General features: G+C 36.3%; 2 protein-coding genes across 4 annotated transcripts in view; one reads left to right on the top strand and one right to left on the bottom strand.

Moving 5' to 3' along the window:
* LOC134845054 (kinesin-like protein KIF27) overlaps positions 1 to 27,586 on the bottom strand; it is a 539,890-nt gene that overhangs the window by 201,012 nt on the left and 311,292 nt on the right. The gene's annotated exons all lie outside the window — the stretch shown is intronic.
* LOC134844579 (uncharacterized) lies at positions 184 to 27,451 on the top strand. Of its 3 annotated transcripts, XM_063861320.1 has the most exons (15): positions 184 to 438; positions 636 to 872; positions 1,245 to 1,388; positions 4,883 to 5,074; positions 5,406 to 5,567; positions 9,431 to 9,673; positions 10,163 to 10,264; positions 11,386 to 11,637; positions 17,013 to 17,184; positions 21,566 to 21,714; positions 22,334 to 22,348; positions 23,333 to 23,452; positions 24,022 to 24,069; positions 24,999 to 25,396; positions 25,662 to 27,451. In XM_063861320.1, exons 1-15 carry the CDS (start codon positions 369 to 371, stop codon positions 27,255 to 27,257), a joined length of 3,900 nt encoding a protein of 1,299 aa, XP_063717390.1. In that variant the 5' UTR covers positions 184 to 368; the 3' UTR covers positions 27,258 to 27,451. The 3 variants fall into 3 exon arrangements, with proteins under 3 accessions (XP_063717390.1, XP_063717391.1, XP_063717392.1); XM_063861321.1 differs by lacking the exon at positions 22,334 to 22,348; XM_063861322.1 differs by lacking the exon at positions 24,022 to 24,069.

Here is a 27,586-nt window from a genome sequence, read left to right as displayed (position 1 = left end):
ACATTTAGTTGGAATACTCGGTGTCATTCGCTTACCAATCGGATAAGCTTAATCTTGATAAAAAGGATAGTTTGGAGATAAGAATTGATTTATTCTTGCGATTTTTTGCTGAGTTTTGAAGCCTTATTTCCTCCGTGAAAAGAAAGAATTTAATTTGAATTTAAACCAATCAGATTTGTTAGATTCGTTGAAAGCATTCATCATTCAATTGATATTTGGTTTCAGATTTTATATTGTAGATTAAATAACTAAATAATAAACAAAATACTATGTGCAGAATAAACAAATCATGATTTGGTGGAACCTTTATCTTTCAAAACTTATCATGACATATCGTTAACTCGGACATATCAATCGGCTTCTTAAAGATGCTCCTCCGGACGAAGCTGGGGAGGGAGTCTGATGTTTACGTAATCATCTGCCTGCTTTTATGCAAAGGTTAGTTCATTCCATGTTGTAAGTTTTTTTTGCCTTTTTTCTATCTAGGAACCAAACTCATATTTGAATTTTTCAGGTTATGCAAAAGTGAAATATGCAAATTCCGTTCAATATAAAATTTATCTGAAAATAATTACCGAGAAAAATATTCAGGATGATCTACCTAACTATTTTTGACTAACGCTTGGTAATTTTAGCGAACATATGTTCTACTAGCAGTGGCGCGGATGATAACGGGGATTCGTTGCTTCCTGTTCGAGCTCTTACTTCAGTGCAATTCGACCGCTCTTCGATTTGGCTGGGCGAGAGAGCCGAGTTTCAATGCATTATCTCGATGAATATTTTCATGTCTGATTACGACTTCTATGTAAGATGGCCTTACGGAATTTGGAGCACAGAACTTCCGGAAGAAGCTCAGCCTAGCAATATTTACAGTACGTTGAGTTTATTTTTACAGAATTTCGATCGAATAATTTTGTTGTTGATTATGTGGGTCTACCCATTGTAACGTTTCACTTCAATAAACAGAAAAAACTCGTGATCTTGAATGAAGTTTTATCTTTTGGATCTTTCGCTCCTCCTGGAATGAAATTATGTACTGCAGCTTTTACAGAGACCTCGTATGGGGTCAAAATGAGGTTTTGTGTTAGTCTTTTGAGTCGGCGTTTGAACGGTCATGAAAAAAAAGCGTTCTTTGGTGCTACGTTTATCTGTGTAGTTTTGCTTCCCAACTATTCTATGACACATACATTTTGATTAGGTTGAGTTTGTTACGAGTAAGGCTGCTGAATGCCATTTTTTTCTAGACATTATAAACGAAACTCACAGGCTGATGGGGAAGATAGTGTTCCAGGCTACTTACCGTGACGACGGAGAATACGTGTGCTCTGCAGTGACCGACGATACCCCTGTTCGTTCTCAGACAATAAAACGTCGTCTTACAATTTTATGTAAGTAGTGCACGTTTTATTAAGTGTGTATGAACAAAGTGAAAACACTTATGAACAGGGCTGGTCAATAAAAAACAGGGGTTGTTTTAAACAGTGTTTAAAACTGTTTTAAACACTGTTTAAAACATGACTCAATTTTAGTGTTTTAAACAGTGTTTCATGTTTCGACTGCGAGGGCGCAATTATTACGCAATTTAACTGGCAGCTGTTACTTGATTCATCCAAATTAACACGTACAGTGCAGTTCTTTCAACAAGCTATCAAGTGCGCATTTGCCATGCAAGTTTTGCTGACATTATACAGCTTTTAATCAGAGATTACTTATCAAAACCATTAATTTTCAACGAATGGATTTTTCAGATTAAAACATGAGCCGATTGAGTACTGGCCGTAAACGCGATCATGTTTGGGAGAAGTTTGAGCAATTGCCAAATGGAAGAGCCAAGTGCAAAACTTGTACAACTGAGATGGTGCCGTTAGTCGACAGGATGAAAAAACATTATGCGTCTCATGAAAACGGGCAAACTTCGACAAACGCGGGGGTCAGGCTTCCGAAACAGCCGGTTATGGACACTTTTGTTGTTACGACATCAGCGAATCAAAAAGCGTCTTTTGACAAAGCTGTTGCGAAGTTCTTTTACGCGTGATGAAAAAGGCACTCGAATGGATTGATGCAGAGTACCCTACTGTGAAAGGCGACTACTTGACTTTTCTCGGCGATTCAAGAGCAACTTTGCGCGACGAGTTTGCAAAAACGCCCAACTGCAAGGCTAAAAGCTTCATTCGCGCGCAGACGGCGTTGGGGGTCATTAGTGACGAATTGAGTCGTTTGTCACTCAAACTGATGTCTTTAGCCCCGAGCTCTGCAGGCATTGAGCGTGCGTTCAGCACAATGGGGTATGTGGAAGGGGACCTCAGGAACAGCCTTTCCTCAGAGAAAACTGAGAAACTAGCATTTTGTATGCGTTGCTTGAAAAAATAAATTCTTGCAAAAAAAACATGTTTTAAACTGTTTAAAACGTTTAAAACAGTTTTAAACGTTTTTTTTTAAAAAAAACATATTTTGACCAGCCCTGCTTATGAAGAAGTTTCATAGTCAATTTAAATTTTCTAAAACTCAGTCGGGCAGTTGCTGTCCAGTTTTTGAGGCATTCGTAGTCATTCTCAGGGTGTTCAGAGATTCGATTCATGCTGTATCGTATAGATTTTCCCATAGTTTTGTTGAGGTAGAGAGTTCGTGTTTAGTAAGACACCGCTAACGCTACTAATTGAAATAATTTACGTTACATAGTTTTAAATCTAGATTTGCAAAGAATTATCCAAAAAAGTTTTGAAATTGGATTTATTTGTTGTTGGGCGCATAAATGTGCAATAAGCAAGGAATTTCCAACCTGGTACTCTTTTTTCCCGTAAAGGAACTTTTTTCACAGATAGCTAAAAATGGTGTTCATCTCCATATCTGTAGTTTTGTCAAAAAACAACTATTCTGAGCATTTCTGCATTTTGAATGCCCGTTGTGTACGATATTTGTTTTAAATTTGGCTGTAAATGCGCAATTTTAAGGTTTGTGTAGGTTTTTCTAATTGCCGCAATTTTTTTCGACTGAAAGGATTTTCGGTTTTTTTTACCGTTATTTAAAAAACATTATGCTTCGATTCTAATTCAAAATTTAGCACACCGCAAAGGAGAAAAGTTTTGAACTGACTCAGTTTTTTCCGACAATTCATTCTGTCTTATTGTTCCGACCACGAAGTGCGAAGAAGCTATGGCGTGGGGTCTGTTTTTTTTTTGGGGACGATATTGACTACCTAAAAGAAAGTTCAGAAAGAGAAAAGTGTAGTATCATGTTAAAGGTTTTCCAGCTATCATTCAGATTCTTGAAAAGCCAAAAGTTTGCTTCATTGTCGAGAAAAACTGGGTCTAATATTTTTGTTTTTCATTCTGGAAGACTGAAAAACACAAGAAGTTTTTTTTTGGATTTTTTTTTCATATTTGATTTTAGTGGCGCATTACCTTATTCAGACACCTCTCAAGTTTAAAAAAAATTAAGCAAGCAACAGCACAAAAGTGAAAAAAATGAAGCTCGCGTAGCAACAACAGGATGTCCTTGTTTTGCTTTACGCGAACGCTTTAAAAACAATAAATGTGCTAATCAGTTCTAGTTATCTCTGCATTTAACCAAAACATCTATGCCTTGAGTTACATGTGTTAGCCAATATAACAAGCAGTCTGCAAGAACGGAGAATTTATCACCCAACGAAGAATTTTTAATATTAGCCTAATTTTTAGGCAAAAATGCATGCACAGAAACCGAGAAATCTCGGTTTCAATGTAAACACGCCTTTAAACTATTGCTAAAACTATTGCTAACCTGGAGATAAAAAGGAATCGATAGATATTTATCTATCACAAAGTAGCGAAATAAGTTTCAAAATGTAAATCAAATGTCATTCTTTAGTTGAAGCATCAAATTAGGTACATTACTGATATTAAACTTCTTTTAATCAATTATTTTCACAGATTCGTTTTTGTTCCGACCATTGAAAATGGTAGGAATTTTGTAATCGGCTGTTTTTTGTTTTTCACGCAAAATCAGGTGCCACAAATAATCAGCGGATTGTCTCAGTGTCGAGAAAAACTGGTTTGAAGCTTTTGAAATTAATTTATTCGAGCGAGTTTGCCTAAATGGCTGTAAGTTTCTACGCGTTTGTGTAGTTCTCTCATAGCACCAGGGACAGAAAAAAAAGACACATAAGTGAGGAAAAAAAGAAAACACTTTTTTGTAGTTCGCCATTGAAAATGGGGAGGAACTTTGTATTCGGGTGTGTTTAAGTTTTTTGTTTTCCACGCAAAATCAGCTACCACAAACAATCATCTGAGAGAATTGAGTGGCATTTTATTTTAATGCCCTTTCAGTCGTGATTGGAATGACATTAGAAAATTCCAAAAAGTTCTCAAATTGCCGAGAAAAACTGGTTCAAAATTTTTGGTTTAGTTCAATTTGGTTTAGAAAACGCGATCGAGTAACTTTCGTTATATGGAGAGTAACTGTTTTTTAAAAACAAATTTAGGCTCACCAAACTTGATTTTACTATCAGAAAACTAGTTTTGGTTGTTTCTTTCAGCGCTTATATAACAATAAATATTTTCAAATTAAAATCTAAACCATTGTACAAAAAAAATACAAAAGTTTTTTTGGCATTTGTTTTTTTTGAAAACATATTTTGTCGATCATGCCTAATTTGTTAATTCTCTACGCGATCGTATCGTTCTCCAATAAAAGCACTAATTTAAAGAAAATTAAAAAAAGTTTTTTTTTCTATGAATATGGTCGGAATATTCTGTGCTACTTGCACTGCTACCGACTATCCTTCGTTTTCTTAAAATTTGGCCAATAATGATAATTATGGTTTTTGCGTGAAAACTAAATTCAAATAAACTTGACAGTAAAGCTTGACAGTAAAGAGTTATATGCATGTCTTTCTTTGCTTCAGCTTCAACGAAGTCCTTGACAATGACTCCGGCAAGTGGCACTCAGATTACAACGTCTGAAGGCGCAACTGACAACGTGGAAGTATCGTGTCTGGCTGAACTGGCAAATCCGGCTGCTGAGATCACATGGTCTCTCAATGGGAAATCAGTGGAGTTGGATCCGAGATTCACAATTGCAGATCCTATCATTCAAGGTATCATCTCGAAATTTTTGAAGTTAGGATTATTGAGTACTTTTGTTTTTTAAGGCTGTGAGGTTCGTTTTTTTTTCAGGTAAAAGTCTTCATTTACTTCTTTTTTTTCCACGTCCAAGAACATTTTTCTTGAGTACGTTGTTAAATTTCTATAAAGCTCGATAATTGACAACGAGTAAATAATATATAGTTCGATCAACCTTTTTCCAGTTTTCTGGTGGCTATGTTCAATGTTATCGCGTCTGGTGTTGTAATACATTTACTGGCACGAAATTGAGTAGTTGTCCCGGGAATAGCTTTCACAAAGTTATTAAGAATAACATTGTTTCAGATTCCCCGAATTCGAATGACCCTCGAAAGAGTACGGAGTCGAGAGTGAGTTTGAGTGCGGCAGCAGTGACTATGGATCTCCATATGCAAGATCTGTCTTGTCACGCGAAGAGCGAAGCAGATGTCACTGCCAGAAACTCAACTGTTCGCTTTAATGTCTTGTGTGAGTACGAGCACCATCGAAACTATTTTCTATTTGCAATCGACTAAATATGAAAACCTTTTTATTTGGACAATTTTGTCAGTGGTCTAAGGTTAAATTGCTGCTAGTAATCGGTTAATATTATCTAGCGATTCCTTCTTTGCTCGCTGTTAGCATTAAGAAGATTGCTTGAGTAAAAAGTAACAAACAAAAACATTTAACTATTTGATGTACTTCAAATGTATGTGAAGTACTTTGATGAACTTCTAAGGTTGAATTTCAAAATAGAACTCAGGATGAACCCTCTACAAACTGCAGTAAAAAGGGCACAACAAGTTCATGAAATCTTTATGGAATGAAAAATTTCCTTTTAACATATTTCTTCCTTGGTCAGAGTTTTAAGGCCGTATGTTTCTTCTGAATTCGAAGTTTTTCATAAAGTCTGTATTTGTTTCCTTGCGTTCTTTGACGCTTTTCCAATTATCTGTTGGGTATGCTTTAGAAAGTGGGTTCAGTTTATTCTCAAGAAGGTTTTCTTGAAATTGTTCGCAAAAAAGATGTGTCGTAGATTTTCCCATAGTCTACTTTCGCAATATGTTACTTTAAAACATGTGGTGCAAGTCTCCGCTTCACCTGTGTTCTAATATTTTTATTCATTGAACCAATGAAGGGCAAATTAAGCTGTCCAATAGCAACAATGCAAATGGTAAAAAAACCACAAATAGCTAACCAAGCGTTCAAATAGCAAATGCTGATGGCGAGAAGAAATGATTTAATTATCTTTTTGCTTGATGTTATTTTGACAAAGTAAACTTCAAGTGTGGAAGCTGTAAACAAGAAACCTAGCAACTTAATTTTGGGTTTTCCAAGCCGTAAATTTTTTTCTACTGTTACTTGGCAAATTGTAATTTGTCCAAATAATTCGTTACCAGATGAAAAATTTCATCACACCTTTTGTGCAAAAGTACTTGACATTGCGTTAAGGGACGGGGACAACATAGGGCTCGTTTTTCTGGCGCAGTTTTTGAAATTTGGATGCAGTTTGCGCCTATTGCATCTCAAGAACTTTGTTTTGTTGCCGTTACTAATTATGTGCTTTTAAAGCAAGCTTTTGTATTTTTGTACTTGGTGCAGATGTCTAAGACAGCAGATAGATATTTTAGTCAAAAAGAGTGCTCGGTTCATAAGTGTTTTCTTAAAAAATATCTTATTCGATATTCGGGTTAGTTTACTTCAGCATCCAAACATAAGTCAATCATCCAAACATAATCTGAATTGGAAAGTTCTTTTTTAAACATTTGTTTTATTTATTTTTTGCCTAGTGATGAACTTTATTTTTTGACATGAATTGACAACCAATAACCTCTTTCCTTCGGGTACTAAAAAATTAAATGATTAACAAGCAATTAGTTTGTCACCTTGTATGTTGGAAATAAAAAAAGTACATCCTAGTTGTTAGTTTTCCCTACATATGGTAATTTGACGCTAATACTAATGCTTTCAATTTGAGCTGATGAAAAAGCTACACTATTGTTTATAAAGAAATAGCTTCCTAGTTTGTTAGGAATGGTTTTGTTAGGAATTAATGGGGGAGGGGTATTTTAGGAGAAGCGAGGGCGATATTTTCCCGTTGATGTATAGTTTTTATGTTCCATTCAAGCTGCACACACTGCTTAATACAACTGAGTCATATAGCTGTTTGTTTATCGTTTTTAATTTATTCCAATTCTTTTTTCGTTTTTTTTTCTGCTGATTTAAAAGGATGCGGCGTTATTCCCTTATTAGGAGAAATGTAATGCTTTGCTTTTCTTTCATTTTCAAAATGCTATTTTTGTTTTGTAAATATATGAGCAGACGCTGAAGAATAATAGTGAAGCTCTTTTTTCATGCTGATGTTTTAAATTTGGATATTTGAGCTTTGCCGTTCATCCGTTCATATTAACTGCGTTTCAAAGCCAATTTGCGCACCATGAATTATGGAAGACTTGGAAAACAAGCGAATAAATGGCGTTTTCCTGTGTCTTTAAGAACAAATTGTTTTTTTTTAAGTTTAAATTTGAAGGAGTTTGAAATGAAATTGTATGTTAGTCGGCTCTATAATTAATTGTTGGTTTTTTCTTTTAATTTCGCGCCATCTGTTTCCTTGGCGTTCTGCTTTTTCGCGTTTCTAAGGGCAACAGGATGAAGTGTTGCATAATTTATTAAGGCCTGGACACCTGGTGCTAAAAATGGCTTCTTGCTAGATTTTTTCCGTGTTTGGCTTCCTGCTTTTCTAATTGAATTTCGTTGCTGAGCCATAAATTTTAATTTAAAGCTTTGGCATAAAATATCAAGTTTTGGCTTTCAAAAGTGGAAGAACTAAAGAACTGAGTTAGTTAAGTCGTCCCAAATATGTGAATAGTATGAATCATTGAAGAAGGATTCAGTTTTATGATCATCCTTGCGATAAGCAAGGGTATTGCAATCGGGTACTAGACTTTTTCCCCCGTAAACAACTTTGTCCACAGGACTCACTTTTAATACTAAGCATGGTTGAGTTTGTCATTTTAAATATCCGTCTTTTTCAAAATTTGCTTTTTATGTTGGTTGTGATTTTTCCTAGTCGATTTGTTTTATTGTTCCGACTTTCGATACGAAAGTAACGGAATATTTGTGCTCGGGGTGGGTTTTTTTTTCTTCAGACAAATTTCGACTTTTTAACTAGCCATTTTTGACGGAATTTTTTTTTATCATTCGAAAGGTATTGTTGTCCTGAGCTCAAATTTGAAAAGATATTTCACCTGTGATCATTTTTCGTAAAGTTACGGGGGTTTAAAGAATGCCATTTTGGCCAATTTGGGACAATTGACGCGCGATATATTTCGCATTATTAACGCGTAAGCGGAGAGTTAATCCATCTTAGAAATTGCTCCAAATTGGTTAAAAGAAGCCTATTTGCCATAATTGGTTTGTTAAAAGGAGCGAAATCTATCCTTTTGTACTTTATATGGCGTGTGGGGGGATGATTTTTATAAAAAAAAATTAAATTTTAGAAAATTTTTTTTTTCATTTTGTTTTATTTCATTGACTTTTTAAATGTTATTACTGCTCCATAAAACTTAATAGGCAGTCGGAACATTCAGGGCTTCGCCCTGATACGTGCAGTCTTGTTTAATTTTGTTTGTCCTTTGTTTCGTATTAATAGGCTTCGGCCTATTCTATATCGGGTTAAAGGTCTAATTTCGAATCGTTTCAAGAAAACATAATTTAAACGCTTACCTCTGGATCGCACAAAATGCTAAAAACCTTGATAGAATTTATAGTTCAAGTTTTCATGACAACAGTTTTTTTCGGCTTTTTCTGTTTTGGCTTGATAGGTTTTGGCTTATATTAGATCGTCTTATTGTCCCCATACTGGGTCTTTCGACGTGCGAAAAAAGTTCGTGTGTGCGTGTCTGTGTTTTGAGGGCGAGGGGGACTTAATAACTTTTTATTAGTCCTAATTTAGTTTTTGTTTTTGTTTTTTTTTAATTTCTTTTTTTTTTCAGCGTAATAGGTTTCTGCTATTTTTATATCGGCATAGTAGCCGCATATTGTTTCATTGTTTGTTTGTTTGAGGGTGTGGGGTACTTCATAATTTAAAAAAAATCGGCCTGAAAGGTTTCTGCTAAGATATTTCCGGCTTTCTTACCGCTTGACAACTTCTTCTTTCGATGCTAGTTTTACATTCTATTGTCTTGGCTCCTTTTTGTCTCAAAAGTAGCCTTATCCATAGATCTAGTTTTTTTTCGACTTAGCGGCTTGCCTGTTTGAATAAATTTTACAAAGTTCATTGTACTTCCATGATCTCAGTATCTTTTTTAATTGGCTGTTTGCTTCCTTCTCTAGTAGTTTGTTCTTTTTAGATGGACCGCGTGTTTCTCTGAAAGTGAGTCCGACTTTAATTCACCCGCAGCACCGCTCCATCGCAGTCGACTGCCAGGTGGACGCCAACCCCGCCCCCTCCCCACAGCAGTACAGGTGGACCCTGGACGGAGGGGACGAAGGACTGTCAGTGGCATCATCCACATTCACTCAGTCAGACGCAGATAACACGGACGCCCAGAGGAACACTCAACAACAGCACACCAATTCGATACTGGTCGACGGTTAGCTTAGAACTTCAGTCTATAAATTCTAGCTGCCAGGTTTTTCCTTCGGCAAGGATGTATAACAATTTAGAGAGCGCGCGCCAAAAAGTTCCTAAAAGTACCCAAAATTGGTACAATTTTTTCCCATCCGTCAAAAATTCCTGCGCACGCAACAAACTTCCTGCCCGTACAATATATTTTTGAAATGGTTCCTGTTATACATTTACTTTGGAGTTATTTTCATTTATTTTATAAAGATAAATAACTATTCTCATGGCATAGTTTTTCAGAAAATAACAGCTCTGTACAATTAGCTGAAATATTTTGTCCATGCGGATTTTTTTGTCCAATGTGTATTATTTTTTGTTGTTTATAATGTCACATGTTGCATCTGACCGCAAGTGTTTTTATGTATTGTTTTTTATTTTTGTTAATAAATGTCAAATGGTGTTTTTTTTTGGAATGCAATGTACTAATGTAGTAAGTTGGTTTTTTCTGTTGCTTCAGTTGACTCGAGCATGGAGAATAAGGAACTGAAGTGTCAAGTGTCTACTGTCATTGGGGGCAAAACATTCACGGACTCTGCTTCTCTGTTGCTACACTTCGCACGTAAGCACTCAAAACCCAATTCCTTTCCCTGGGAACTGAATAAATAATGCTAGACGCACTGAATGCCCGAAAACAATGGCAGCCAATCAGAAACCAGTATTCATTGGGGGTCGATTGGCTGTGAGTTTCCGCGCATTCGGTCGGTCTGTCATGATGAAAGCCCCCTACGTGCACAATCCCCTACCTTGTATTAATCAAAACAAATAGAATCAAGCTGTGTTTAGGGCATGATTTTTAAAAAGAGAATATTTGAAAGCGTTTCAGTCTATTAAGGAGATGTGTATCGTAGTTTATTATTATCGATGTAATATGTCTCTATAAAATCTATATATGCATGACATAGAGCTTATAAGGATTGCACAGCTTGATGAGGACAATTTACGGCAGTGTTTGGCTTGGATATTGCCTTAGCTCTCTGAGTACAGGTTTCAAGCGCTTCGCTTGTAAAATCGCATGAGGGTCCAATTTGTTTATAATTTCTGATTCAAACAGCATTTTTTGATCAGAATAGTTGTGCACTTTTTGCAGATGCGATGATCAATCGATTGCAACAAGTGTTCAAGGGTCTCATTGCAAGACTTGTCGCCGCTCCTTGTATGAAAACAATAATATATTTTTTCGACAATTATGCTAGTTTGAAATCAAAGAAAGTAAAGAAAAAAGGAAGAAATTAAATTTTGCTTAGCTAGCAATAATATGGCTGTAAATATATCAACGTGCCTTCTTTGTGCGCATAGTTTTTGATTTAGTTTTTGATGCGCTAATTTTTTTTAGATAAATCGAAAGGAATAAATTTAACGAAGATTTGGAAAAACAAGAGCATTGTTTCTTTAAGGCTTTTTAGCACTGTTTAAACCTTTTATCTTTTCACATAAAAAAGAAGTTACTATAGTTATAGCTGCGTTACTTTTTTGGGAATGATTGATTTTAATTTAATTGTGTTCTTTTTTTGTCGCGTTCTATTTCGAAAACACGTCGGCAAAATCTATTGTGTTTTGCCTTCTTCGAAGCTTAGGATAACCATTGTTTTAATTTTTGATATAGTGATCAGTCTAAAAAAACTAATACAACTCAGGTTTCAAGATTATTAGCGAATAATCATGTTTTTGTTTTCACTTTAGAACCGCCACAGTTCATATCGGAGCTGCCGAGTGAGAAAGTGGTTAAAGAGGGGGACTCGTTTGAACTAGTTTGCGAAGCGGAGGGGGAGCCGACTCCCTCGGTGGAGTGGATCCGAAACGGAGTCAGGGAAGTCTCGGGATCTGTGTTGTCAATCCAGAGAGCAGAGAAAAGTCACAATGGGGAATACACGTGCAGAGTGTATTCAGAAGGGTTCGAGCCAATAACTGGGACGACACGAGTTCAAATATATGGTGAGAAAACAGGAATTAGCATGGAATGTTTCGACCGCATTGATTCAAATAAAGAAATTGAAAAATCGGGAATTTTTTTCGAAATAGAAATTTTCTTCTATATTTTTTTGTATAATAAGGCAATTGCGTTGGGTGAAAAAATTAGGAAAAACTAAATGAAATGAGGTAAAAATTACACTAGAATTGAATTAGGAGTCACAAAATTGGGCAAAGGGTCATGATCAGGGGGTGGATCTAGGATTTTCTCGAGGAGGGAGGGCGGATTTTCAAAAATTTTTGAAATTTTTGTCGAATTTTTTATAGGTCGCCTAAATTGGTTTTTCGAGCTCTCCTAAAGCACTAAAAAGTCTGTTTTGGCCAAATTTTCTGCGCAGCAGGCAAAGATTTGAAAAAATGGGCCAAAAAGGCGTTTTTAGGCCCTTTTGGAAAATTATGACCAAAAAATCGCGTTTTTTCGGCGCGCGCTCGCTCCCCCTTCAGAATTAATATATATTGGCGCCCAATGCACTTTTAGAAAATTTTTAGGGTCCGTCACCAAAAATGGATATTTCAAAATAGTACAAAGGGGACCGTTTGGGTCGGCTAGAGGTCGAATTTCTGACTGGGGACGTCTGCCCCGCTCCCCTTCCAAATCTGCCCCTGGTCATGATCGTCCAATTTCGTGTCATTTAGTCTGAAAATCAGACAAATTCAGACAAGTTTTTCTCTTTTTGATTTTTTGGAATCTTTTGACCCTGTTTTGATACCACATTGGACCTGACCCTGTTTGAAGTAGTCAAAATAAACGAGTTTTGTAATCAAAATAACCGAGTAGTCATGACCGAGTTTTGTTTGAAGTAGTCAAAATAAGTCGGAAAAAAACACTACGTACGCCAAAATTTTAGGTCGGAACAATAAATATTGGGTTTTGATAAGTGTGTTTCTTCTACGTGTATTGACTGGCGAAACAATCTTAAGATTGACTTACTAGCATGTATCAAAAATATTCATCATCTATTTTTCTGGGGGTCATTTTTAAGATAAAAAAAGCCCATAAAAGTTATACAAACGCAGATCAATGTCTACCTCTATTAAACAAATATACAGTTTAAAAGTCAGCGACATGTACTTTATGGTCCTTCAATGATCGACCTAACTGGTCAAAAATTAAGGCTGGCTTAATAATAGTAAATTTTATGGGTTAGTTTGAGGTGTAAATAACTCTTTGTTTGTCCCATTTGAAACAATATTTGCGAATGAAGGCAATTTAAGTCGCATTGTGACCTCGAAATGCATTAGGGGTCACTAGTGATTTCCTCGTGTCAGAAAAGTATAAATTTAATTGAACTGCAACTGGTCAAAATATTGACCAGTATAGTAGAGAGAACCAACAGCCGATGACTCATTCTTCTAACCGCATGAATCATAGCTGTCTGAACTGCATATTAATCAATTGTGTTCTAAAGACAAACCACTTATTTGGTATAAAAAGACGTGGCGCTGACATGTCATTATGTGCTTTTATTGTACATGTATATGTCCGAGAGTACTTACCCTTCTGAAGCTGAAGTTTTTCAACCTGAAGTATTTTTTTTGAATTTTAATTGTTGAGAATCGAAGCATGTTTCCGACGAAAGTGGCATCTAATTTGTTTTTGTAGCAGTAAAAAAAATTGAAATGTGTTGTCAAAGAAAGCAGATTCATCGTCCTCAAAACAAATTATGCATTTATATGGGAAAGCTGCTGAAAATTTTTTTGGACTAGTTCATTAAATTTATATCTTTACACTTGCGAAACCAAGTGTCTTCTTGTTTTGTAACTACAGAAAGGTCGATTATTAAGAGTCGATGAATTTAGTTCCGACTCTTATATGGGTCGTGATGGTTTTTTACAGTTTTTTCTCGGAAATGCGGTTAAATTTCAATTTCGAAAACAGAATTTAAATTTCAGATTTCCCAGCTCAGATTTAATTTTATCAAAAAGAGACAATCGTAAATTGTTCTAGAAGTTCAAAGAAATTGAAGGCCATCGATTTTTGTTGGACAATTGATAGTTGAGATTTAAAAAAAACGGTTTATTGTACTTCGGTTTTATATCATTTCGGTTTTACATTGTTTAAGACATTGTTAATGAATTTTTGTGTTTAAGGCAGGCTTCTTGGTTAGTGAGCTTGTCAATCTATCAGTAAAAGGTTGATTCGTTTGGCTGATTCTGTTTCTATGGAGCTAAAGAGTAAAAAAAAAGCATGCAATGTTCCTCTTATGCCCTTTATGGTCACTGACTGTGAGGCTCAAGAAAATAGTTTCCGGCTGTTTAAAGTATCATCCATCAACCTAAAAGGCACCTATGGTGAAAGGAAATAGACTTCACAGTTTGAATGCTGAGGCGTGACAGGAAATGAATGCAAATGAGAGATAAAAGATAATTGACTACTAGAAAAAATTGGTTTTTGAAATGAATATGTGAACGAGGCAAATTGTCTTTTGATAGAAAAATGTGTCCGAATCTCTGTATTGAAAAATGTACGCTTAATGTATGTTTTTTAACTAAAAACCGTATTCCTGTCTCGCTTTGATAATCAAATTCAATATTAGAGATACAAGTCGAAGAGACGAAGTCTGAAGCTGAGGTGCCAAGGGCCTTGAGAAAGCGTAAGATGATTAGGAGTCGATGAACGCATTGAAGAGTCTTATATTGGTCTTAGTTATTTTTTTTGTGTTTATTTTTTCAGGAAAACATTTAAAAATTTTTCACCCTCCTTTTTGATTTTTGCCGTTCGACTTTGATTTCTTTTTAAGTTCACTCCATTTCCTTTGTTACAAGGAAGGCAAACTCAACTATTGAACAGCAAAAATTTAATGGCCACAAAAAACTGATTTGACTTCTAATTTCGAAAATGGAATTTAACTATCATATTAACCAGCGAAATAAAAACTTTACCCAGTGATCCAGTTTTCTTAAATTAATTTAGTTTTATCAAAAAAGTTCTAATCATAAATTCTTTTTGATTTTCAAAGAGTTCTAAGAAGAAAAACTTTGAGTGAGTGGGAAGATTTGCCAACATAATGAAGACAAAATTTCAGACTTTCAATTTATTTTTTTGTTGTTTTTTTTCTGAAAATCCACCAAAATTATCCTAAAGTGCAGTCGGAATTTTTAAGAGTCGATGAATTTAGTAAAGACTCTTATATAGGTCTTGGTGTTTTTTAAGTGTTTTTTTTTCTGGTTAAAATTCTAATAAATACAGATGTTCATTCATAAATATTAACGTATTTATGAATGCCCTTAGTTTTTGAGACTAATAAAGAGAGTTGAGACTATATATTTATACTTAGAAATTCGAAAGATGAAGTTTTTCAAAAATAAGCCAGTTTTTTTTTCTGTTTACTCTGTTCATTATGGTTTTGACTTTACTCAGGCTCATTTTTCGTTTTTCAGATTTTTGACTACGTTTGATTTTAAACTCGATTTTGAATGATTTTCCAGCTGGGGATAAGGATACGCTCTTCATTAATTAAAGTGAAATAGATACAAAATGATTTTTTTTTATTATTCAAGGTTTTTTTTTTATTATTGGACTTCTTTTAATATAACGGCTAGAGCTATATCTATTCAATTTTTCCCAGATGTTCCCTGTTATGCTGCTGTAGTAAATAAAGTGATGAGAAAAAGGCAGTGGTAATGAATCCGTTGGCTGAATTTTGAGACCCACAATTGCCACAGGTTTCGCTCTCAAGGCCTATTTGAGTCTTTTCCGGAATTTTGAGTGCTGATTTTTCCAAGTTGTCTATGAGAAAGGCAGCATCGTCTCTGCATTCATATGTTGGTTCGATGTTCCGGAATTTGAACTCATTTCTTTGTTTCTTTGAAAATTGCAAATATTATTCGTTTTTTTTTTAAATTGTTTATGAGAAATGCAGCATCGTCTCTGTGTTCATAGCTGGGTTTGGTTTTCCGGAGTTTAAAGCTGATTTATTTATTTTTCTGAAACTTAACAATTTTGTTTACGAATGTTTTTTAATTGTCAATAAGAATGCAGCGTCGTCTTTTTGCTCAGTAGTGGATTAGGTTTTCAATTTTCAGAGGAATACAATAATAAGCTTCATTAATTAAAGTCGAAAATTAAAGTCACATTCGAAGTCAGAGAAGATGCTGCACTTCTCGTCAAAAAACAGCAGAAATTGAGCACTCAAATTTCAGGCAACGTTGCAAATAGGCCTTGAAGGAAATCTGTTATGATTATGGGTCTCGAGTTTCGGCCAACAGAATCACTCGTTTTTTTTCTACAACTTTTTTACATTACAATACACACCTGCTTGCATGAAAAATTGGCAACAATGATTGAAAACTATGCTCAGCAGAAAACGCTTCTGCTGTTAAATTGAAGCAGAGATTGACTACTTTTTTGAATTTGAGAGATTATTTGTCCAATTTTGTCGAATGTATGTTTCATAAAAATTACTAGTTTTTTTTTTGGTTTTCTTGATTTCATGGTTGTATTTCGAATGGTCTATCTGTTGTTTCACCTTTGTTTACCTTTGCCGGCTTTATGTGCTGAAGGCTATTAGCCTTTATGCAAAATTTAATATGCTCATTAATACTTAATCAACACCTGCGGCGATAGTTTTTTCTCGCATTCGTGGAGTTCCAACTGTATGTTGGCTGATTTATTTTTCGATCCAAATATGATGCAACTCTGAAATAGCTTGTAGCCGAAGCTTGTGAGACTTGGACGAGACGACGCAAACAACAACCTTCCACTGGAAGTACTGAAAACAACCCTAACTAAGAGATCAACCTTCTCTGAAGAAGTATTGAACTAGCACGCTAACCATTTTAAAGGAAAACGAAGACCATTCGAAACGAAGTCTAACCGAAATGATGAAACTTTATGCGCTGCCCCTTGAGGCAACTACAACAAAGCTTAGCAGGTTTCCGATTTTTATATCTCTTTGAAAGCTCAAAAGTGATTCAACAACAACTTGTTCCAACAACAACTTAATTGATTAATAATAATAATTCTGGTTTCTGCGATTCGCAGAGGATCTATGAAAGGCCATCCAGCCTGTCTAAGCATAATCTGTTTCTCTTATTTCCCCACATTCCAGACTGAGTTAATTTGTTGAGCGAAGCTCTTTTTTTGGGACTGAAGGACGTTTTTTGCGTCTAGAACTTTCACGTGGTACCACTATTACAGCCGTAATCGCTCAGGTTGTGGTAGACCTGAAGCTAGAGGTCAAGTGAGAGCTCGTCCTTACGCACTATCATTGCCATGGCAGGGGATCGGTTACACGATCTGACGATCTCAAAGTGAGCGCCTTACCACTATTCTAAGTGCCTCTTCTATATAGATTGCCCTTCTATATAGATTGATTCTATGTAGCATTAATGTTAAGGTGCGCCTGTGATTCTGATGGATGCGAAAGTAGAAGTGGTACTGGGCGACAGTGCAGTGCTGAGGTGTGACGTGGATGCCAGTGTCGTCACTCCTGGACTAGTCTCTTGGAAGAGAAGCAATGGCCACGACGGAGGGGCGGGACACACTATGCCGGAAGGAAACTTTCAGAAGTGAGTATAATAGAAAGAGATGCCGATGGCTAGGCTAGCACTGAATCTTCCGACGACACTATTTAGAGATGAAATCGAAAAAACAATGTTTTTGGGATCAACCGTACAATCTCCCCCTCACAGTTCTTTTTAAATTATTATTTTTTGGTTAATTATATCAATTTAGTTTGCTTTCCAAGTTGATTTTTGAAAAATCAATATTTTATCCCCCCTAAATCGATAGGAGACGGGGGGGGGGGGGGGAATTGCTATGGCTGATCCGTTTTTGTCTAATTTTCTTGTCGGATGTCGATGACTAGACAATTAGCACTGAATTTTTGCACCACACTGATTACAGATAAACTAGAAAAAAAAACAATATTTTTTTTGTCTAATTTTCATTTTATTTTTTTTTCTAGAGTGATTGATTTACGTGAAAAAGTGCAAAAACGAGGAGTTAAAATAGCTAAAATGACGTTAAAACTGGATGAAAATTAGAGGTCAGCATCTTATCAAGTTGTCTAATTTATTCTGAAAACCTGCTAGTGTTCAGATCAGTTTTTCTTGACACACAGCCTACTTTTTCGAACTTTTTGGTGCTTGAACGGGTTTTTTCGAGGTACTCAAAAGTGGGCGGAAAAAATCTATCCTAAGCCATAGTTATAGTTCTTTCCCTTCTTGTAACCGGAACAACAGTGGGTTAAAATTGGGCAAAAAATTATACGGATCCGTTATATAGTCATAGTCAACTTGGATCGAACAAACTATTATTAGATCGCGAAAGCGTGGGCAATATAACTTAATCAAAAGTGTTTTTGAATTAATGTTCCCAGCATTTTACGAAACGGGAAGGGACTTTGTCGTAAGGAATTATTTCACGTGGCTTCAGGAGCCGCAAAAAAACGCTCGTAGGGCATCAAGCGTGGTATTAAAGCTCTTTCAGTCGGGATTTATGTTTTAAAAGATATTTTAAAAAAATTCAAGTGTCGTGAAAAATTGAGCCTGTGTATTTTTGGTTTTCAAATAAGTTTACAACAGGTTAGTGCGCGAGAAGAGAAGAGCGAAACGAAAGGAGAATTAGTTTTTTTTCCAATCGTAAAAATAAGCAATATTTTGCAATTTCAAATTGCGGCATTGTCTGGATTGAGTTTTTAGGTGCCTCGTTGACTTGAATAGTTCGATGTCACGCAGTTTTCCTTTGATATTTCTAAATGGAGTAGACTTAATATGCAGCTGGTGTTTCCAGCGATCGATCCTAAATTCATTTCTTTGGAGACGTCGGCTCTCAAAACTAAACAAGTTTTTCCGTTTCTGCAGACGTGTTTATATTTGCAAAGAAATAATTTCCGTTTTCAAATAAAGTAAACGCGGAGCTGAAAAACGTTTGGCTCCTTGAAATTTTTTTGTTTAGCCTCTTTTTATGATTCAACATAATAGATGCTCCATGTTTTTTTATTGAACGAAAGGCAATCATGAATAGAATAGAATTGGCATGTTTGTTTCTTCATGCAGAACTATTTTGAGTTTCAGCTGTACCGTATCATAATGGTTCTCCTCGCTTTTTCATGTTTTGCCTCCATTTATGTGACCATTAAATGTATTGATTGCTGTCCAACAAAATTTGTCTCCTCTGATTTCAGATGAAATTTTGTTGATGGTGATTTATTTGATGGCACGTGGAAATCAAAAAGAGATAATGGTTGTATAAGCTAGAGACAATTGACCGAACCTTTCATCACAGCGGTTTCGATGTTTTGAGGTCATGTGTGGTTGTTTTCAGGCAGATCCACAATAATGGTATGAAATTTTGTTGATGGTGATTTATTTGATGGCACGTGGAAATCAAAAAGAGATAATGGTTGTATAAGCTAGAGACAATTGACCGAACCTTTCATCACAGCGGTTTCGATGTTTTGAGGTCATGTGTGGTTGTTTTCAGGCAGATCCACAATAATGGTATGAAATTTTGCTTGCAATTATGAAGACTAACAATTTTGATGTGCAAAATTCTACACAAAATAAAAAAATGCTTGGGGAAGGAACACAATGAAGCCATGAATAAAATGTTCCGTCAAAGATTTAAGAACTGGTATTTCGGACAGTACCTAAGGGTGTTTTTACGACATCATTTTTTGGCCGACCGACCCTAAAATATCTCTAAAGATAATTTTGTTGTTACTGCAATTTTAGCCAAATAACACTGTTTTTTTTCGACACCTTTACTTTTGTGTCAAAACTTCTACAAACACTACATAACTATCTGAATTTTGCAAAACTTTGCCTTAATGGGGTCTTTCAGAAGAGAGTGGAAAATGTCCAGTAGACCTACAAAAAGATGAAAAAATTCGGGAATATTTTTTTCCTTAATCACTTGTTCTCCGTTGATAAAATGCTAGATCCGCTCTGCTCAAGTATTTGTCAATTCTTTTTCAACTGGCTGCAACACTTGACTATTTATTTTTACTGATTTCTATCTTGTTCTGATTTGTTTTTGCAGTTTTGATATGAATTGTCTATTTCACCAGACTTAATTTCATCAGAAACTTAATACAATTTTAACTTAATTTTAACAAATAATTAGAGAAAGCGTTTTTAAAAGCGTTGCAATTTTTCCCCAGTAGCATAACTAATAGATTTCTTCGGAATTGTTAGATTGATAGAACAGACATGATTACTGTTAATTTATTGTTATTTAAAATGCCATTTTTTATCATATCGCCAAGTTCTAATGCTTGTTCTGTTTTTCTTTCTTCAGATGTAGCCTTAGCTGTGTCTTTTCTTCTATTGTTTTAACCTATTGTTGTTCTGACCACTGAGAAAGGCATTTTCAACAGCCGATGAACGTAGTTCAGACTCTTATATAGGTCGCGATGATTTTTTTCAGCAAAAAATGTTATAATTTGTTCACCCTCATTTTTTGATTTTTGGCGGTTTGACTTTTGATTTCTTTCTAAATTCACTCCATTTCTTTTGTTATCAGGAAGGCAAACTCCACTATCGAACAGCAAAAATGTAAAGGCCACGAAAAACGTGATTGACTTCTAATTTCGAAAACGGAATTTAGTTAGAAGTTTTTTCTATTTAGAAGTTTTTTCCCAGCGAAATAGAAGTTTTTTCTATTGATCCAGTTTTCTCAATTGGGTAGGGTGATATTTTTTTCTCTGCAAGTCAAAACTTGAAGAACTAAAGGAAAGGAGTATTAAAAGGAGTTCAGTTTAATGCTGTTAATGACCTAAACTAATGTATTTCCAATCCATTTTCGCAATTAAGTTTGTCAATTTTGTATTAATCTAGGCTATAATCAAAGTTTTTCCTGAAAAATCTATATTTTCCTCCCTAAATCCATTCGGAGAGATATGGAACAGTTGATCCCTATTTTACTCGAGAATAAAATTTGCCAATAGAAAAACTTATTGAATAAAATGAAGTTTTATATCACATAACCTATTCTATCCTTGTTTGTTTGTGTATTTGTTAGGTTCTTCATCGTTCTTCATTAATAAACAAATTTCCGAAGAGCTTACTATTCCATTATAATGTGTTAGGCGTTTGAGTAGGTAAACTCATTTTGTTATTTTGGTTATCCTTTTCCAACTATGTACACTTGTGGGGGAGGAACTTTGTATTCGGGTGTGTTTTAGTTTTTTTTCGCGCAAAATCAGGTGTCACCGAATCATCGGAATGGGTCGAGTAATATATCATATTAAAGCCCTTTCAATTGAGATTCGAACGACATTAAAAATTGTCCCAATATCGAGAAAAATAGTGTAATTTTTTTGAATTTTTGTCCAAGTTCGAGCGATAAAAGCTTGTGAGAAGTCATTTCGTTTTTCAAACAACAGAAATTACCACAAATTTTCATCAGAATGGTAAAAGTGATACATCATTTTTAAGCACTTTCAGTCGGGATTCAAACGACAAAAAGTCCCTGTGTCGAGGGAAACTGGGTTTAAGTTTTTGGGGTTTAGTTCAATTTCGAGCGAGTTAAGCAAGTTAGCAAACTTTTTATAGACGGATAGGCTATGAAATTTTAGTTGTACTCTATTAAAGTTTTTTTTAAAGTTTTTTAGCGCGATTTTGGGAATAAAAAGCTCAGCAAATCTAAAAATAGAAAAAAATGCAAAAAAAAAGAAAAAAAAATCGTGAAATTTTTTGTGAATTTTTAAATGATTTTTTTATCATTTGTTTTACTCAATTAATGCCCAATTTGCCTGTTATACTGTGATTCTCGATTTTGCATAAGTTCTAGGTTTTTGCCAGATTCGTTTATCACACTACGCACAAAAACGACACTAATTTGAAGAAAAAAAAAGACACTATTGTATTTTGTTAAGAATATGGTGGGAACATTCTGTGCTACTTGCACAGCAACCGGCTATCCTTGTTTGTTTGTGTTTGTTAGGTATTCGGTGGAGAGGATAGAGCATGACCACTTTGTCTCCATGGTGCTCACTGTCTTCCAGGTGGGACCAGATGACTTGGGACAGTACAACTGCACCGCCTACAACGATGCAGGCATCACCTCCAAAGTCATACTTCTGCAGGAGCAGGGTTAGTGGCCTGTTTTGTTTTTATAGTTAATGAAGAATTTTTGCCAATATATTTGACCTTGATCTATTTAATCGTTCTGAATCGGTGTTTAGAATCGGTATTTAGATTTTTGATCTATTTAATCGTTGTATTTAGATTTTTGACCCGTTCTGAATCGGTATTTAGATTTTTGACATGGCGTTTAGGTGCTGAAATGAGTAGATGCTGTAACTCGATTACCGAAAAAAAGTTACCAACAAGTTGGCATTAATTATAAAAAGAAAGGAGGAAAGAATGAAATAATTCGAGTTAAATAAAAGCAGTTTTCAATCAAGTGTTGTCTAATTACATTTATAGAGGAGAAACTCAGAAAGGACGAGCAATGGACTCGACTGATCCGCCGAGCTTTTTCACTTGAAAAAAAATTTAAATTCGTTCACTCGTTCAGGTGATTTCAAAAGTTCAAGTTGATCTATTGTTCGACTCTTATTGACTCGTATCTCTAAATTCTCGGATAATTGGAGCTGTAATATTGGGCAATAATGTTAATTAGATTTCAAGTTGATTTATCGCCCATCCAGCAGTTGGTAGACATTGTTATTCTGAAAGGTGTGATGTAAAAGCGTCTGATGTTGTTTAGGTGCAATTATGTTGAGTAAGTACATCTCTGTTCGACTGTTGGCCTTTCCTGTCTATTTTTTTTACTCCCTACATAAAATTGTATATAATAGTTGGTGTTTTCTGTAAATGCATTTGCAAGCACAGTTTACCTTTTTGATGCACTTTTTTTTCACAGCAACCTGGCTATATATATCATTGCATTCTGATTATTACGCAAGCATTGCTTATCTCATCTTGATATGGAATGCAGTTTTGACCGTACCTCTGATTTTTAAAAAAGAAAAAATTGTGTTGCAAGTTTTTACTCGAAAAACATGATGAAAGGATTCAAATCTACTAGTGTGGTAATAAGTTTTTAAAAAACTATTAATATGGTCGACTAATAATAACTGCAAATGGTTTTAGCATCTGAAGAAATGGGTTTGTTTTATTTTTACTTGATGGCACCTTATTAAAAATTGAAATGACCCCACTGAGTCATACCATGTTGGCTCCCGTCATTTATCAAATTGTACCAGAATTCTGGTTAACCTATCTGAACCAGAATACTACCTTACAATTTTCCTGCTTTTTCCCTCATATTCCTTAGGGTGAGATAATTGAAATACATGCAAGTTTTTTGCTGAAGTGCGATGATGTAAAACCCGATGATCTAGTATCTGAATCAAAATATGTTTTGAATATAGCAATTGATGTAGTTTCCTACCTTTTCCCTTCCAATTTACCGATTGATTTTATTAATTTAGTCTATAACGCTGAATTGGTAGTACTGATAAAGGGGGATATTTCATGACAGAATCATCGAATAGTAGAAAATTTCCTGCGAATAACAGAAAACTCATGAAATATCATGCTTTGGCATCAGAGTTGTTGAATACTTATTTTTGATTGGCTAATATAAATTTCTGTATTTCGGTCATTCTGCCTCGATTATCCCCCTGTAGTAAAGAATGAGATATGTTGGTAATTTTTTTTCGAGAATATTAACTTTATTGACTTGATTTATTTTTGTTTTCAGACGGGGAAGAGGGTTTTCTGTCGTCTCAGCTGGTGATGATTGTATCCATTGGAGCTGTCTCTCTCGTTCTAGTCTCCCTTCTCACATTCTGCGTCACATGTCTCTGTTACAGAGCCAGAAGTGAGTAGTTGCCGTACACCGCAACCATAAGCGACTATCACCCGCCATACGGTAGCAAAGATCAATGGCCAAAGAGAGCGCCAGCCAGATAGTGGGATAAAGTCAACATCCGTCTCACTAGTAGGTTTAGTGGCTGGGATGATTTAGTTCTGAGTTGAAGTTTTTAGTCAATTAGTAGGCAGTGTATTAATTTAGCGCTAAGAAGTTTCAATACAAATTAATTAGTAGGAAGGCAGATCTTTTCTTGGGTCTTGGGGGAGGGGTTTATGGAAGTGTTTACTTGATCCTGATATAACATCTTGCGTAGCTCTGCATTTTTTGTAAAACTGTCACGCCCCCTCTAGCAACTGATCAAAGTTGGGCTTCGAACATCTGATCGCATGACTGAGAGCCATGACACTAGCTATTTTTTAAATTAAAAAATCATGCGCATTTTTAATTAAAAAATCATCTAAATTAGAAGGAAAGTAATCAAATCAGACAATGGTATTCATGTCCGTTATTATCGGTTTACCCTATTTTTGCGTTTTGACGCGAACAGTATTGACGCCTGTTCTTTTTTTTATCAGAGATTGACAAAGTAGTTCTGAGTGGAATGAACGGAACGTCAGACACAGGTATTGTAACGAGACACAAAAAATAGAATGCTACCAGATCAGTTTTATTATCCTGTATCTCGAATGAGTCCATGCAAATTATGCAAACACTGCAGTCACCTGAAATCAACCTACCCTTCATACAGTATCTGTATTCGCCTATAAATTGTTCACAAATGAGTATTTGAAATAAGAAACGGCTTGCGTTTATGCAAAAGTATCGGGTGCGACCGTTTGAATGACTTTGATAAGCCCTTAGATAACTAAAACTGCTGTTCAAAGACCAGAAAGCTTAATACGATTAAGGAATATTTTAAAGGATGAGATCAAAACAACAGGGAATCTTGTCATCGCATCAAAACAATGCTTTAGAGCATTAATTTTAAAATGGCGCATACGATATATTTGGGACAAATTTCGCCAGAAAGTATCGCAATTGTCAGGGGACATAGTACGCATCAGTTATACTGTTTTCAAGTGGTTTTTCGGGCGGACTCGCGGTTCTTAGTCCTAACTCTGAAAGGTTTCCCTATTCGCTCTCCTTGATATCAGTAGTATATTAGCTCACTTTGATGTTTTCCCTACTGTCAACGAAAAAAATCCGATTAGTATTCCTGCTGGGTTCATTTTTTTCAAATATAATTTTTTCAGTTCTTGCCAAGATATAGATCCTTAGCCTCTAAATTTTTATATTTCTAAGTAAGTTGTCAGAAGGTAAAGTAATGATTTCAGTTGCTTAAGAGTCGATGAACGTACTTCAAACTCTCATTTAGGTCGTGTTTATTTTTATCAGTTAACGCAATATTTTTTCGTTAACTCGAAAGTTGAGATTTTTTCAAAAAAAAGTCTACACTTTTTTCTATTTACTGGCGTTCATTGACTTTTTCCAACTGTCTGTTGGCTGTTTCATACTTTATAACTAATTTTATAATTCTTCTTAATTGCTTAAGACAAAGATGCTTCTTCGAAAGCGCCGCCCTACAAAGTGGAAGTGCGGCCCAATTCGACCCACCAGGATGTGGACCACCTCAAGATGTCTCACAATTCCCTCGACTGTTCCCAGACCACACCCCCTTGTCATAGTCACAGCAACAGTGTCAACACAATACCCTATAATGGGAACCAGACTTCGCTGGATCGCATGTTCGTACATGGCACACAGTTCCAGCAGCATAGAGGCAGTGTCCCAATGAACATCGGGGGACACCCAGGAACTCTATCGGACAATATGTCGCCGTCGTCCACAGCAGCTTTCCTGGCAGCAGCCGCGGCTGCATCGAACAACCAGAGGATGTTTGCGTCTCAAGAAGAGTATGAACGCAATTGTCTAAATGAAGAGCTCTACAAGGTAAGGTAGTCCATAATCATAACGCAGAAACGTTAGAACCAAAGCGTGCTTTTCTCTGATACAAAGTATGGTTTAGTGCAATTATGACCTAAATATTCTCATCCTATGCTTGCCGTTAAAATGGGTATAGAACAGTAAGTTTTGAAGCAACGTTTCAAAATTAAGCGATATGAATGCTTGCCTAAAAGTGAAACATTTCACTGGCTGCGATACTTTACAGAATTATGTGTCACGCGTGAGTCCTGCAATATTTCATGTCTTTTAGCATCAGTTACATCACCAATCGCAGCAAAGACTAGCGCAAGGGGGAGGAATGATGGTCGGGGGTGGGGGAGTGGGCGGCGGTGTTTCCAGTAACCAGCAGCAACTGATTCAAGTAGTGAATCATCGCAACTCATTGCCCCCTATAAGCGCGAGCGCGGCGTTGCACTCTCAAATGCACAAACTGTCAAACCAGCAGATACACATCGACCCCGACTCTCAATCCGTGCAATATTCAACCCTCGGACACACTTCGGGAGCCAACATGCATGTTCCATCGCACCACGTCATTCCCAGCGACCAGATCGACAGCTCCAGTCATCTGGGAATGTACTTCAGTGGACAGGCAGCTCGAGGCAATCCGATGGCTTTGGGTTCCCATGGCATGCAATACATTCCTCGCAGTACTACACTAGATGCAATTGGAGATGGCAGTTATGCATTCATTGGCAGTGGTGGAAACCCTAATGGGTCCAATTCAGATCGAAGTCTAACTTCGGAGGAAATGTCGAAGCATCTAATCAGGGTTCATGGTCCGCTTGAAATTGATTCAGGCCTAGGATCCTCGATCCAGGAGTCGCCACCTATTGCAGCAACAACAACGCTCCTGCAACTGGCGAATAAGCAAGAGCAGCAATCGTATGCAGTTACTTCGAGTGCATGTCCGCCTACGTCAGGCTTCTTGTCTTACAAGGAACCGTCTCCCAGTGTAAGCTTGGGATCGCACAGTTCATTAGCCCAAGCCAGGAGACCCTTGAAGCCTCCACCTTATGATTTGAACCAGCCCTCCCCAGTAAGTTTTATGGGATCTCTAGGCCGAGGAGTGAAACCGTCGGCCAGTCTCGATCACATTTCGGGGAGCTCTAAGTCATCAAACGGTCTAAATAGTGGAAATATTCCGCTAGCTTTACGAGAAAAGCCGCCGGCAGTCTCAACGTTTAAACCCAAAGGTCAGATGGGTGCGTCTAACAGATCTTTGAATAGAGTGGACGAAGTGTTTGACCCCTCGACGGACATTTTACCAGGGGTCACAAAGGGAGTGTCTAATAGTGGACCCTTTCAAAGTGATACCACACCTGTGCATATGTCCAGAGTCTATCATCAGAGTCCACCAGCGGGGTTCCAATGTGAAGCTGACAATAACCAGCAGGCTTCTGACAGTGGAGTTGTTTCGCATTCGCAGGCGGTGCGAAAACCCAACAAGACTTTCGTTGCTCAGAACAGACCTGTGAGCTACGCTTCTACTGGAGCGCTACATCGAGGAAGGCAAAGCAGCGATTCAAGCGAAGTGAGCGAATCTGCAGTTCGAAATCCGAATGAAAGGGCGGCGCTTTCAAACGCCACGTTGAGTAGTTTGGGTCATAGGCGCAAGTCGTCGATGAAAAACAAAGTCCGATTTTGTGACGAAGAAACAAGCTACCCTACCGACGCAGATGTCGAAGACTCGGATTTCTCGGATATTTCTTCGAGTTATTCGCAGCAGAGTTCAATCCCAGTGCATATCACTGCTTCCCAAAATAGTAGAAGATACAATATTGAGAAATCCTCCAATCAACATTCAGTGTCAAGCAGCCCCAACAACTCTTTCGCTCTCGTGTAGATAGACTTTCACTCTATTTTATAAACAAATTGCTTCAAGCAGTCTTATGCTCTTATCAAAAAAATTACGAAATCTAATTGCAATTTATTTGTATCGCGATAGCGCATATCCCACAATTATTCCAGTAACTTAATTCCAGCGTAAATTTTAGCCACATATCAAAGTATCTTACAAATTCAATGTCTTTTTTCAGAGTTTTCTTTCTCGTTAAGATAGTTGGTTAGCAATGCGAAGCTTTAAATTAGGTTGATTGCTAAAGAGTTGAACGAAACCATTCGTGGTTTTTTTATACAAGCGAAGCGTAGTGTAATACTACGAAACAACATATT

Source organism: Symsagittifera roscoffensis, chromosome 4 (genome assembly GCF_963678635.1).
Source record: "Symsagittifera roscoffensis chromosome 4, txSymRosc1.1, whole genome shotgun sequence".
NCBI classification, from domain to species: Eukaryota; Metazoa; Xenacoelomorpha; order Acoela; family Convolutidae; genus Symsagittifera; species Symsagittifera roscoffensis.
This window is presented reverse-complemented; position numbering and strand designations above follow the sequence as displayed.

Excerpts from the sequence above, each read along its gene's own strand:
- LOC134844579 (XM_063861320.1), top strand. The coding sequence starts at position 369 with ATGCTCCTCCGGACGAAGCTGGGGAGGGAGTCTGATGTTTACGTAATC. Across the intron at positions 1,389-4,882 it reads ACGTCGTCTTACAATTTTAT|CTTCAACGAAGTCCTTGACA; the intron begins GTAAGTAGTGCA and ends TCTTTGCTTCAG. Across the intron at positions 5,568-9,430 it reads TGTTCGCTTTAATGTCTTGT|ATGGACCGCGTGTTTCTCTG; the intron begins GTGAGTACGAGC and ends TGTTCTTTTTAG.